The 12,550-nt window shown below is 49.1% G+C and overlaps 1 protein-coding gene across 1 annotated transcript; it reads right to left on the bottom strand.

Annotated features, from left to right (window-relative positions):
• Positions 1-1,335: 1,335 nt before the first annotated feature.
• Positions 1,336-2,274, bottom strand: LOC311194482 (olfactory receptor 14A16-like; the record flags this gene model as incomplete). The annotated part of the gene is made up of 1 exon (XM_084267588.1): positions 1,336-2,274. One exon carries the CDS (start codon positions 2,272-2,274, stop codon positions 1,336-1,338), a length of 939 nt encoding a protein of 312 aa, XP_084123714.1.
• Between the last annotated feature and the right edge of the window lie 10,276 nt (positions 2,275-12,550).

Here is a 12,550-nt window from a genome sequence, read left to right as displayed (position 1 = left end):
GCTCGCGCTGCTCCAGCCGCCGTTCACCCGAATCCAGGCAGGTTTCCCGGGTTTCGGCACCACTTGTTGCCTTTATTAGGCGTGGTGACCTGGGTCAGGAACAGCAACGGCACCACACTCTGGCAGCACAGTCCATCAGCTCACAGACACCAATGTGGTGGACGGCAAATGGCGTTTAATAGCAAGGGGCACAGTGTTTTACAGCCTAGGGCTACGATGTCACTTCCATCCGCTTACCTCACCGGCTACCTACTATTGGTTACCTAAGGAGAGGGGGGGGGCTCCTATCTTTCTGTGCAGCCCAAAATCTTCAGACCGCCAGGCCCTATCTGCCGACAAAGCCTGAAAAGGAAAAGGCAAAGGTGTGGGGCAGTGTGGGATGGGCTGTGGTGCAGAGGGCCAGGGATGATGGTGAGGCTGAAAGGGCCTGATAGAAATGAGGTCTTTGCCCCCTTGGCTATGGCTGAGGTCCCTGACAACAAGCATCAGAGGTAAGGGCCAGGATCTCCCTGCCAAAAGGCTGGGGGTGAGCGGTTGGCTTTTCTGCTTCATCAGACGAAGCCAGGGTGTCCTCAGCAACAGAGCTGCCTGTGCTGTGCCTGTGTTTGTCCTCATGGCCTCCAGTTGTCTGCTCTAAGGAGCCCATGGGGAGGCTTTGTAAGTAATGGCTCCCAGTGGGGCCTGTTAGTGCTTCAGAGTACTTTTCCATTACTGGTGATGTAACTTTTAGAGAGGTTTCTTCACTCTCCTCTTGGTAGCTGAGGACTCTAAAGAAAAGACCCCGTGGAGCTCATTAACATCCAGAAATCCCTTAGAGGCATGTCTCTTCAAGTGATTAAAAAACTCAGGACTTCTACAACTAACTGAATTTCAGTTAGGTCCTTAGTGATGAAAATTTCAACGGAATTTCCCTGAAGGACCTTTTCTCAGTCACAGGTATATTCTGTCATGGCTCAGTTGACAGAAGAAGTGACAGCAGCATACTGTGATGGATATCGGTCTCCTAAGGAGATCTGGACAGGCAGGAAAAGCAGTCTCTGGAGATCCAACCCTGTCTGGAGAACCTCGCTTTTCCTCAAGCCCAGCAGTTCCCTCACTGGCCTCCAGGGACTACCAAAAATTTTCCTCATATCATCTGTGCTCACAGGCACAGACAGATTTCTCTGACAACAAATAGAAGTTAAACATGACACAGTTTAATAACCATGAAATCTCTCTCCTCAGCTGCCTGCTACGGCCAAGCAGCCTGTGAAGGGGGTCAGATTTCAGAGGAAATTCTCTCCTAGAATAGTTTTATTTGTATATGTAAAGGTTACTTATCAATACAGAAGATGATCAGTTGGTTGTTGCAGAGAAACATCCAGTCATCAGTTTCCACATGGCATCCTTGAGCTCCTGGTTCCTCATGCTGTAGATGAGGGGGTTCACTGCTGGTGGAACCACCGAGTAAAGAAATGCAACAACAAGGTCCAGAATTAGGGAGGAGATGTAGGGGGGCTTCAGGTAGGCAAACACGCCAGTGCTGACAAACAGGGAGACCACGGCCAGGTGAGGGAGGCACGTGGAAAAGGCTTTGTGCCGTCCCTGCTCCGAGGGGATCCTCAGCACAGCCCTGAAGATCTGCACATAGGACACCACAATGAACACAAAACACCCAAAAGATAAACAGGCAGTGATCACAATTACTCCAATTTCCCTGAGGTAGGCATCTGAGCAGGAGAGCTTGAGGATCTGGGGGATTTCACAGAAGAACTGGTCAACAGCATTGCCATGGCAGAGGGGCAGTGAAAATGTATTGGCTGTGTGCAGCACAGCAAAGAGAAACCCACTGGCCCAGGCAGCTGCTGCCATGTGGACACAAGCTCTGCTGCCCAGGAGGGTCCCATAGTGCAGGGGGTGGCAGATGGCAACGTAGCGGTCATAGGCCATGACAGTGAGAAGAAAGTACTCTGTGAAAATCAAAAGTACAAAGAAAAATATTTGAGCGACACATCCTGTGTAGGAAATGGCCCTGGTGTCCCACAAGGAATTGGCCATGGATTTGGGAACAGTGGTGGAGATGCAGCCAAGGTCAGAAACAGAGAGGTTAAAGAGAAAGAAGTACATGGGGGTGTGGAGGTGGTGGTCACAGGCTATGGTGATGATGATGAGGCCATTGCCCATCAGAGCAGCCAGGTAGATGCCCAGGAAGAGCCAGAAGTAAAAGAGCTGCAGCTTCCGTGTGTCTGCAAAGGACAGGAGGAGGAACTGGCTGATGGAGCTGCTGTTGTACATCTGCTGCCATCAAGTGTGGAGACCTGTCCAAGGAGTAAAAGACATAGGAAGAAGTTAGAGAGCTCTTCTTTGAGAAAAACCTCTTCCAGTTCTCATGGAATACCCTCAGATTGACCCTCTGGATTCAGGAAGACTTTTGGCAGATCCCTTTTGAGGGTTTTGTTTTGTGCTGTCTTGAGAGTGCCACTACTGGGAGAAGGGTCAGCTGTGGCTCTGGAGAACTCAGTCCTGCCTGCCAGCAGTCAGTAAATAGAAGGACGGTGTGATCTCAGACTAAGTCCCCTGCGGAGAGGAATGAGCTTTTCAGCACTGTCACTCCAGTTTCACCCGAGGGCAGAGCAGAGCTTTGGAGATTTGGTTTTTTGCTGCCTGTACCTGAGGAGTGTTTCTTCTGTCAGAACTGCCTGACATTGCTGCTGCAGTGCCAGTGAAACCTTCCCCTGAGTGCAGCGTGGGGAGAGCTGCTCTGTCCATCAGCCCTGGTCTCAGCTGCCCGGTGATGGACGCTCTGTGATCACACCCTGGCTTGAGCTTACCATTGCTGGCAGAAGGGAAATCCTCCGTCCGTAAGATGGGGGTCCTGAAGTGAGGGTCACATCAGGGGCAGCCCCAACAATGCATGTGCCCGGAGCCCCAAGTAACTGTGGGATAAAGGCAGCAAGGACAGGAGGGGAAACAGCGAGAATTTCTCCAATCTTCCAGCAAAGGCTGGAAGGACAGGGACAGACAGAGAGGAACTCAGGGGTTTCCCCTCACTGGGAGAAGGATCCTACACTGTCCTTCCATGTGTCACGCTTTCCATCCACAGCTTCTTTCTGCAGTGCTAATGCAACAATGTCCAGGAGAAGACAGTGCCCTGTCCCTCTGGTGGGGCAGAAGGGCATCCCTTCCAGGCAGCACTTTCCTGTCCTAGAGAGAACCTGTCCTCCTGACAGACCCCACACACTGCCCCATGTCCCAGCTTTAGGACATCCCTCCAGGAACAGAACCTGCACTGCCCTGCACCCACAGACATACCAGGCAGAGTGCTGTGGAGATTTCTCCTCCAGTGAGCTCTCAGCATCCATCAGCTCTCTCAGCCTCACAGGTCTCCCCTTGGTGCCTACAGGCAGTGTCCCCAGCCCTGTGCGCTTGGCAGAGGAGCTGTTCCTGGGCAGAGCTGTCTCTTGTCAGCGCTGCAAGGTTGTCATAGTTCCCTCCATCCCAGGAGCCCAGCCCAGCTCAGCAGGAGAAGAGCAGTTCTTCTAGGCTCCCTCCTGATGTCTCAACCCTCATGGGGATTGATCTATGATCTCATCTCTGAAATTTCGTCTCTCAGCTGGGGAGAGACCAGCAGACTCCTTTCCCTGGATCAAACCATACCTGGCAGGGCAATCACCTTTCTTTGTCTCCCCATGAGACAGGACCCGCAGGCAGGAACAGGAAGGGATCTCTTTCCCTCTGTGAAAGGAAGGGATTTAGGTGAGCATTAGGGTATTTTTCAGTGTTTCACAAGAACAAAGTAAGGAAAAAACAAATCTACAAAGCTCTGCTCTGTAGTGGGGGAAGTGGGAACCACCATCCAGAAATATCATATAGATCAAAAAAGATAGACCTTCTGCTGCAAGGTCGAACTGACACCTGGAGAGGTCACATCAGAGCCCCATACAGCCAATGGTACCCTCAGCCATCAGGAAATGCACCTCCCAAAAAGGACCTTTCCAATATGTTATAGATCAGGAATAGGTAGTCCTTGGGTCTCCAATGAGAACATTTTGCTCAGTGAAGAGTGCCCCAAGGTCTCACTGCCCTTTTCTCCTTGCACAGGGCTGCATGCAAAGAAGCAGAAAATGTCCAACAGCAGCTTCATTACCCACTTCTTCCTCCTGGGCTTTACAGACACACGGGAGCTGCAGCGGGTTTCTCAGTGCTGTGCTGCACACGGCCAAGACATGTTCCCTACTCCTCTGCAAGGGCAATGTTGTTGACCAGTTCTATGAAATACCCCAGATCATCAGCCTGGGATGCCTTCCACAGGGAGACTGGTCTTCTTATATTTAGTACCTGTTTAGTTTTGGGGTGTTTTGTGGGCTACCTGGGGAGGTTTCAGCCCATGAACATCTTTTTGCCCTCATGACTTTTATTGTGTGGTATTGGTAGACATTTCCCATTTTACTAGATGCATACTGGTAGAGCCTGGAAAGTACATCAGGCAATGTTAGGACTCTTCCCTTGTCAAGAAATGCCCTGACCCCCAAGGTCACTGGTCCTTCTCATCCGATCCCAGGGGAGGTTTCATGCCTGGAACATCTTTCAGCCCTGGCACCTTTTGTTTTAGTGACGGTTGGCATATTCGAAGGCCGATGCTGGCAGATCCTGAAGATGAAGTCAGGCAATATTAGGACCGATCCCTTGGCAAGGGAAGCCCTGAGATCCAAGGTCAGTGCTCCTGTTTGTAGTCTACATGAGAAAGTTTCAGGACAGGAACATCTTTCATCCCTCACACCTTTTGTTTTGGAGTTACTGCTTCAGTTTAGCTTTTTTGAAGGTGGAAGACTGTAGAACCCTGCAATGACATCAGGTCTTTCTTTTTGCTAAGAATGTTCTTAGCCTTAAGGTTGCTTGTGCGGCTAGTGGGTTACCTGGGGAGGTTTCAGGCCAGGCACCTCTTAGGCCTTCACAGCTTTTTGGGTGGGAGCTATCACTAGGCATTTAACAGTTTCAAATATGGACGCTGGTAGAGTTGGAAAAAGATGTCAGTCAATTTTAGGACCATTCCCATGGCTCAGAATGCTCTGAGCCCAAAGGTAACCTGGTCTGCTAGTGGGCTGCCCTGGGAGCTTTCAAGCCAATAAATCTTTCAGCCTTTAAACAGTTTGTTTGGAACTACTGCTGGATGTTTATCACTTTCCAAGTTGGATGGGAGTATAACCTGAAAATGACACAGACACAGTTAGGACTGTTCCCTTGGAAAGGAAAGCCCTGATCCCCAAGGTTACTGGTGCTGCTACTGGGCTACTGGCGGGGGGTTAGGTCAGGAATATCTTTCATCCCTCCACCTTTTGTTTGGGAGATATTGCTATAGGTTCTGGAGTTTTGAAATTGGAGACTGGTACAGCACAAAAATTATGCCAGGCACAGTGAGGACCATTCCTGTGGCTAGCAATGCCCAGATCCTAAGGTTTCAAGGGCTGATAGTGGGCTACATGGGGATGTTTCTGACCAGGACCATCTTGCAGCTCTTGCACATTTCTTTAGGGAGTTATCAGTTTTGAAGGTAGATGCTGGTAGACCCCAAAAATGACGTCAGGCACTGTTAGGACCATTCCCTTTGCATTGAAATCATTGAGCCCAGGGTATTTGGGCTGGTAGTGGTCTACCTGCTTAAATTTCTGGTCAGGAACATCTTTCAGCCCTCACATCTTTTGTTTGGGGGATATTTCTGGATGTTTAGAATGTTCAGAGTTAGATGCTGGTAGAGCCGGAAAATGACATCAGGCACTGTTAGGAAAGTCCTGAGGCCCTTGGAAAGGACAGTCCTGAGCCCCAAGGTTACCAGGTCTTCTTGTCCAATCCCTCATGAGGTTTCAGGCCATGAACATCTTTCATCTTTCTCAACTTTTCTTTCTGTGCCATTACTCTACGTTCAGCATGCATGAAGCTGGAGGCTGGTAGAGTCCAAAAATTATGTCAGGTACTTTTAGGACCAACACTTGGCAAGGAAAGCCCTGATCCCCAAAGTGACTGGGGCTGCTACTGTGCTTCCTGGAGAGGTTTCAGAGCAGGAACATTTTTCTGCCCTTGCACCTTTTGTTTGGGTTATGTTGCTGGACATTTAGCAGTTTTGAAGGTGGACATTGTTAAACTCAGAAAGTGACATCAGACAGAAAAATGTCCACTCCCATGGCTATGAAAGCCCTGACCCCCAAGTTAATGGGGCTGCTACTGGCCTGCCTGGAGATGTTTTGGGTCATGGATATTTCTCATCGTTCTCAACGTTTGTTTTGGATGTATTGCTGTACATTTAGCAAGGCCAAAGGTGATCACTGGCTGAGCTGGAAAATTACATCAGGCATGGTTAGGATAGTTCCAATGTCTATGACAACCCTCAGCCCCAAGGTTACCGGGCCTTCTAGTGGGCTACCTGGGGACGTTTCAGGCCAGGAAGATTACTAGGCACTCCCAACTTTTGTTTGGGAGCTATTGCTGGACATTTAGAAGTTTCAAAACTAGAAGCTGGTAGAAATAAAAACTCATGTCTTGCATTGTTATCACCATTCCATTCTCTATAAAAGCCCTGAGCACCAATGTTACTGGGGCGTCTTTTGTGCTACCTGGGGAGGTTTCCGCCCAAGAAGATCCTTAGGCCCTGGCACCTTTTGATTGGCAGCTATTGCTAGACATTTAGTATTTCTGAAGGTGGACGCTGTTAGGACCAGAAAATTACATCAGGCCCTGTTACAAACATTCCCTTGGCAAGGAAAGCCCTGATTCCCAAGGGTACTGGGGCTACTACTGGGCTACCTAGTGAGGTTTCAGGCCAGGAACATCAGTCATCCTTTGAGCCTTTGATTTGTGAGCTATTACTGGATGTTTAGCAGCTTCAAAGACGGACACTGGTAGAGCCTGAAAATGACATCATGCACTCTTAGGACCATTCCCTAGGAAAGGAAAGCCCTGAGCCTCGAGATTACAGGGGCTTCTTGTGTGCTATGGAGGCAGAGATCAGACCAGGGCGATGGTAGAGCCCAGAAATTACATTGGGCACTCTTAGGACTGTTTTCCTAGCAGGCAAAATCCTGAGTCCCAAGGGTACTAGGGCTGCTAGTTGGCTACCTGGGGAGGTTTTATTCAAAGGAACCTTTTTCAGCCCTCTCACTTTTTGTTTGGGAGATACTGCTGAATGGTCAGCTGTTTAGAAGACGGACGCTGGTAGAGCCTGTAAATGGCATCAGGCATTTTACAACCGTTCCCTTGATAAGGAGCAACCTGAGTCCAAATGTAACTGGAGCTGCTAGTGAGCTGCCTAGTGATGTTTCAGGGCAGGAAGATCTTTCAGCCTCTGATTTTCTTTTGGGGGTTTTATTGCTGGGCATCTTGCTATTTCAAAGCTTGATGCTGGTTGAGCCTGAAAATGACTTCAGGCACTGTTAGGATGATTCTGTTGTCTATGAAAGCCCTGAGCCCTAAGGGTACTGGGGCTGCTAGTGGGCTGTCTGGGGAGGTTTCAGGCCAGGAACATCTTTCCACCCTCCCTCCTTTTTATTGCTGGAGGATTATCACGTTTGAAGTTTGAAGCTGATAGAGCCCAAAACTTATGTCAGGCAGTTTGCACCATTGCCTTAACTAGGAAAGTCCTGAGCCCCAAGGTTACTGGGGCTGCTTCAAAGCTGCCTGGGGAGTTTTCATGTCAGGAACCTTTTTAGCCCTTGTTCCTTTTGTTTGAGAGCTATTGCTGGACATTCAGCATTTCCAAAGTTGGACACTGTTAAAGCTAGAAAATTATGTCAGGTAGAGTTACATCCACTCCCATGGCTACTAAACCCCCTTCCCTCATGTCACTGGGTCTGCTAGAGGGCTATCTGGAGATATGTAAGGCCACAAACAGTTTTCAATGCTCACACCTTTTGTTTGGGATGTATTGCTGTGCATTTAGCAGGTTCAAAGGTTTCCAGCTGGTATAGCTGGAAAATGACATCAGCCAATGTTAGGACTGTTCCATTGTCTCTGAACGCTCTGAGCCCTAAGGCACTGGGGATGTGTCCTGGTTTTGGTCAGGATGGAGTTAAATTCATTTGTAGCAGCGGATGGAATGCTGTGTTTGAGAGTCAAAATGGGAGCAGTGCTGATAACACCCTGATGTTTCTAGTTGCTGTCAGACAGTCAAGGACTTTCTCAGCTCTTCATGAGAAAGGAGGGGCGAAGCCAGGACAGGTAACCTAACTGACCAAAGAGAGTATTCCACGCCAATTACATCCTGCCCAGGATATCGGGGGCTAATGGGAGGAAGGCCTGGGGCGGCTCCGGGACGCGCGGTTCTTGGGGGACGGTCGGGTTCTGGGACGGCTCTGGGTGGCACGGCCTGAGCTGTGGGTTTGATGAGAAACTGTATTGTGTATCAACAGCTTCTTATATTTTTGCTCTAAAGTCCTGTTAGCATTGTTACATTGTATCTTTCTGTTATCTTAGTAAACTATCCTTATCCCAACCCACGGGCCTCTTAGTTTCTTGGTTTTGGGGTTATTTGCCCCTTCCTCTTCCTTTTCCCTTCCCTTGCCTCATACTCCCCCTCCCTCCCCACCCCCTTCCCTCTTCCCCTGCTCTTTTCCTTTAAGGACCAGGCAGCTGAGTGGATCTTGGCCCTCAGCCGGGGTGAAACCACGACAGTCTTTTTGGCGCCCAACGTGGGGCACGAAAGGTTGGGATAACTGTAGATCTGACCCTGGCCCGATTGTAATTAAGTCAAAGTTGTGATAAGCACTTTGCTTGAAGCAGTCTCTGGTCACGATGCTCTGGTATTTACTTACATGGCTGTGCTCACAGCTGTGGCAGCAAAAGCACCGTCTGTTGTATGCAATCCTAGCAGGATCCTTTAACATCCTGGGGCTGCAGCTCCTGTTTTCGTTCCCATACCTCATTTTGGTGTACTTCATGACAACAGTCTATGATACAGCGATATCGATGATCATGAACTTGTGCTGGTATTTGTATGAGATTTTGCTGCCCTGTCTATTCTTTCGACAGGGAGGAGTTAATAATGGCAGCTGGTATCGTGGGAGTACAGAAAGAAATATCTACACTGCTTTCTCTTCCTTTGGGCTAAATACAACAGCTCTGGTAACAGTTCTTGAAAATTTCCAATATCCCTGGGATACTCAAACTAGCACTGTGCTGTTGGTAGGTTTGGTGCATATGGTTCAGTTTTTGTTAAATATTAAGTACAGGTTTATGAATACCACTCAAGAGTGTTCTGCGAGGCCAGATAATCACGAGTGGCAGAATACGTGGCAGAGTATGGGCAACTACCTAGGCACTTTCTCACGCCCGATGGTTTGGAGTTTCACCCCTGAACAGTTACAGGACCCTGATAAAGTGACTGCATATCTGAAAAGAAATTGCTGTAAGTTTCCCACAGATGCACACCTTACTGCACTGTGCTGAGCCCTGGCCACTATTTACCGAACACTGCTTGATAGCAGTCAACACTGTCAGAGGGAAAGGAAGGAAAACAGACCAGCAGAGACTGTAGCTGCTGCAACCCCTATGACTGACACTGCAGCTACTGTAACCACTGTGACTAGCACTGAGGCCACTGTAACTTCTGTGACTAGCACTGTGGCTACTGCAACCTGCCCAACTGATGCTGCAGCTACTGCTGCCCCTACAGCAGATACTGCCGGTAAAACAAAAAATCAACCCACAGTGTCTGTTGCTCCCGTACGAAAGAGGAAATACACAAAGGAAGTTGTTCCTGTAGTGAAGGAGGATGAGGATGAAGATGAGTCAGGGCCATCTGATGAATGTCAGGATAAAGCAGGGCCATCTCAACCATCTCAAGATAAGACAGAACCAGAGGTTGTTGTCACACGATCCCTGAGTGAGCTGCGTGAGGTTCGAAAAGATTTCAGCCGCCACCCAAGTGAGCACATCATCACTTGGTTGCTCCGATGCTGGGATCACGGGGCCAATAGTCTGGAACTAGATGGCTGGGAGGACAAGCAGTTGGGATCCCTAGCTAGAGAAGGAGGCATTGACAAGGCAATTGGGGAAAAGCCAGAAATCCTCAGCCTCTGGAGGCGACTACTGTAAGTCTGAGGGAAAGGTATCCCATTAAGGAATACATCACATGTCAAACACCCAAGTGTAACAACCTAGAGGCAGTTATCCAGCACCTGAGAGAATTAGCTGTACAGGAGATAATTTATTATGATCTGGACAACTCACAGCTCCCCTCTGATCCTGATGAAGTCCTATGCACCCCAGATATGTGGCGTAAGGTTGTACGAAGTGCACCAGCAGGGCACACCAATTCATTGGCAACAATGGACTGGAGTGATGTATATCCACCAACCGTATCTGAGGTGTCCGGCCAACTCCGGAGATATCAGGACAATGTTTCCCTCTCTGTGATCGCAGCAGTAGAGAAACTGGTCAAGCGACTTGACAAAAATGTGTCCAACTCCCAACCCGTATGGAGTGATGTTGCAGCTACTGGGAGAAAGTGTCCATCATCCCAGAAGGGAGGATACAGTAGGTACACACCGCGAGAGATGCTGTGGTTTTACCTGCGTGACCATGGTGAGGACATGAGGAAGTGGGATATGCAGCCCACCTCAGCCCTTCAAGCACGAGTAAATGAGCTGCGAGGCAAAAGAATTGCACAACGCGATTCTGCCAGGAAGAACGATGCACCAGTGAACAGCCAACACAGCAACAATAGAGGTGCCCTGCCTCCAGCCAGGTGGAGGAGAGGGATAACCATGTTTATTGGACTGTGTGGATCCGATGGCCTGGCACGTCAGACCCACAAGAGTACAAGGCTCTGGTGGATACTGGTGCCCAGTGTACGATAATGCCATCAAATCATGTAGGGACAGAACCTGTCAGCATTTCTGGAGTGACAGGGGGATCCCAACAATTGACTGTGTTAGAGGCTGAAGTGAGCCTAACTGGGAAGGACTGGGAGAAACACCCAATTGTGACTGGCCCAGAAGCTCCATGCATTTTAGGTATGGATTATCTCCATAGAGTGTATTTTAAAGACCCAAGAGGGTATCGATGGGCTTTTGGAATAGCTGCTTTGGAGACAGAAGACATTGAACAATTGCGTGCCTTGCCTGGACTCTCAGAGGGTCCTTTTGTTGTGGGGTTGTTGAAGGTCGAAGAACAGCAAGTGCCAATTGCTATGATGACGGTGCACAGGAGACAATACCGTACTAACTGAAATTCCCTGATCCCCATCCATAAGCTGATTCGTCAACTGGAGAGTCAAGGAGTGATCAGCCGAACCCGCTCACCCTTTAACAGTCCCATATGGCCAGTGTGGAAGTCTGATGGAGAGTGGAGGCTGACAGTGGATTATCGTGGCCTAAATGAAGTCACTCCAGGTATGAGTGCTGCTGTACTGGACATGCTGGAACTGCAGTATGAACTGGAATCAAAGGCAGCCAAGTGGTACACCACAACTGACATTGCAAATGCTTTCTTCTCAATACCACTGGTGCCAGAGTGCAGGCCACTTGCTTTCACTTGGAGAGGCATCCAATACACGTGGAATCATCTGCCCCAGGGGTGGAAACACAGCCCCACCATCTGCCATGGACTAATCCAGACTACACTGGAAAAGGGTGAAGCCCCAGAGCACCTGTAGTATATTGATGGAATCGTTGTATGGGGCAATACAGCAAAGGAAGTATTTGAGAAAGGAAAAAGGATAATTAAAATCCTTTTAGAAGCTGGTCTTGCTATAAAACAAAGTAAAGTCAAGGGGCCTACGCAAGAAATCCAGTTTCTAGGAATAAAATGGCAGGATGGGCATCATCAGGTCCCAATGGACATTATCAATAAAATAGCAGCTATGTCTCCACCAAATAACAAAAAGGAAACACAAGCTTTCTTGGGTGTTACAGGTTTTTGGCGAATGCATGTCCCAAACTACAGTCTCATTGTGAGCCCACTTTATCACATGACTCAGAAGAAGAATGTTTTCCAATGGGGCCCTGAGCAGCAGCAAGCCTTTGAGCAGATCAAATGCGAGATAGTCCATGCAGTGGCCCTTGGGCCTGTCCGGACAGGGACAGATATTAAAAATGTGCTTTACACTGCGGCTGGGGAGAATGGCCCTACCTGGAGTCTCTGGCAGAAAGCACAAGGGGAGACTCAAGGTCGACCGCTGGGGTTTTGGAGTCGGGCCTACAAAGGCTCTGAGGCCAATTACACTCCAACAGAAAAGGAAATACTGGCCGCCTATGAAGGGGTTCGAGCCGCTTCAGAAGTGATTGGAACTGAAGCCCAGCTCCTCCTGGCACCCCGACTGCCGGTGCTGGGCTGGATGTTCAAAGGGAAGGTCCCTTCTACACACCATGCCACTGATGCTACGTGGAGCAAGTGGGTTGCACTGATTACTCAGCGGGCTCGAATAGGAAACCCTAATCACCCAGGAATTGTGGAAGTGATCACAGACTGGCCTGAAGGCAAAGATTTTGGGATGTCACCAGAGGATGAGGAGGTGACACGCGCTGAAGAAGCCCCACCTTACAAACTGCCAGAGAATGAGAAGCAATATGCCCTGTTCACT

The sequence above is a fragment of the Gallinula chloropus genome (genome assembly GCF_964237585.1).
Source record: "Gallinula chloropus genome assembly, chromosome: 8".
NCBI lineage: Eukaryota > Metazoa > Chordata > Aves > Gruiformes > Rallidae > Gallinula > Gallinula chloropus.
This window is presented reverse-complemented; position numbering and strand designations above follow the sequence as displayed.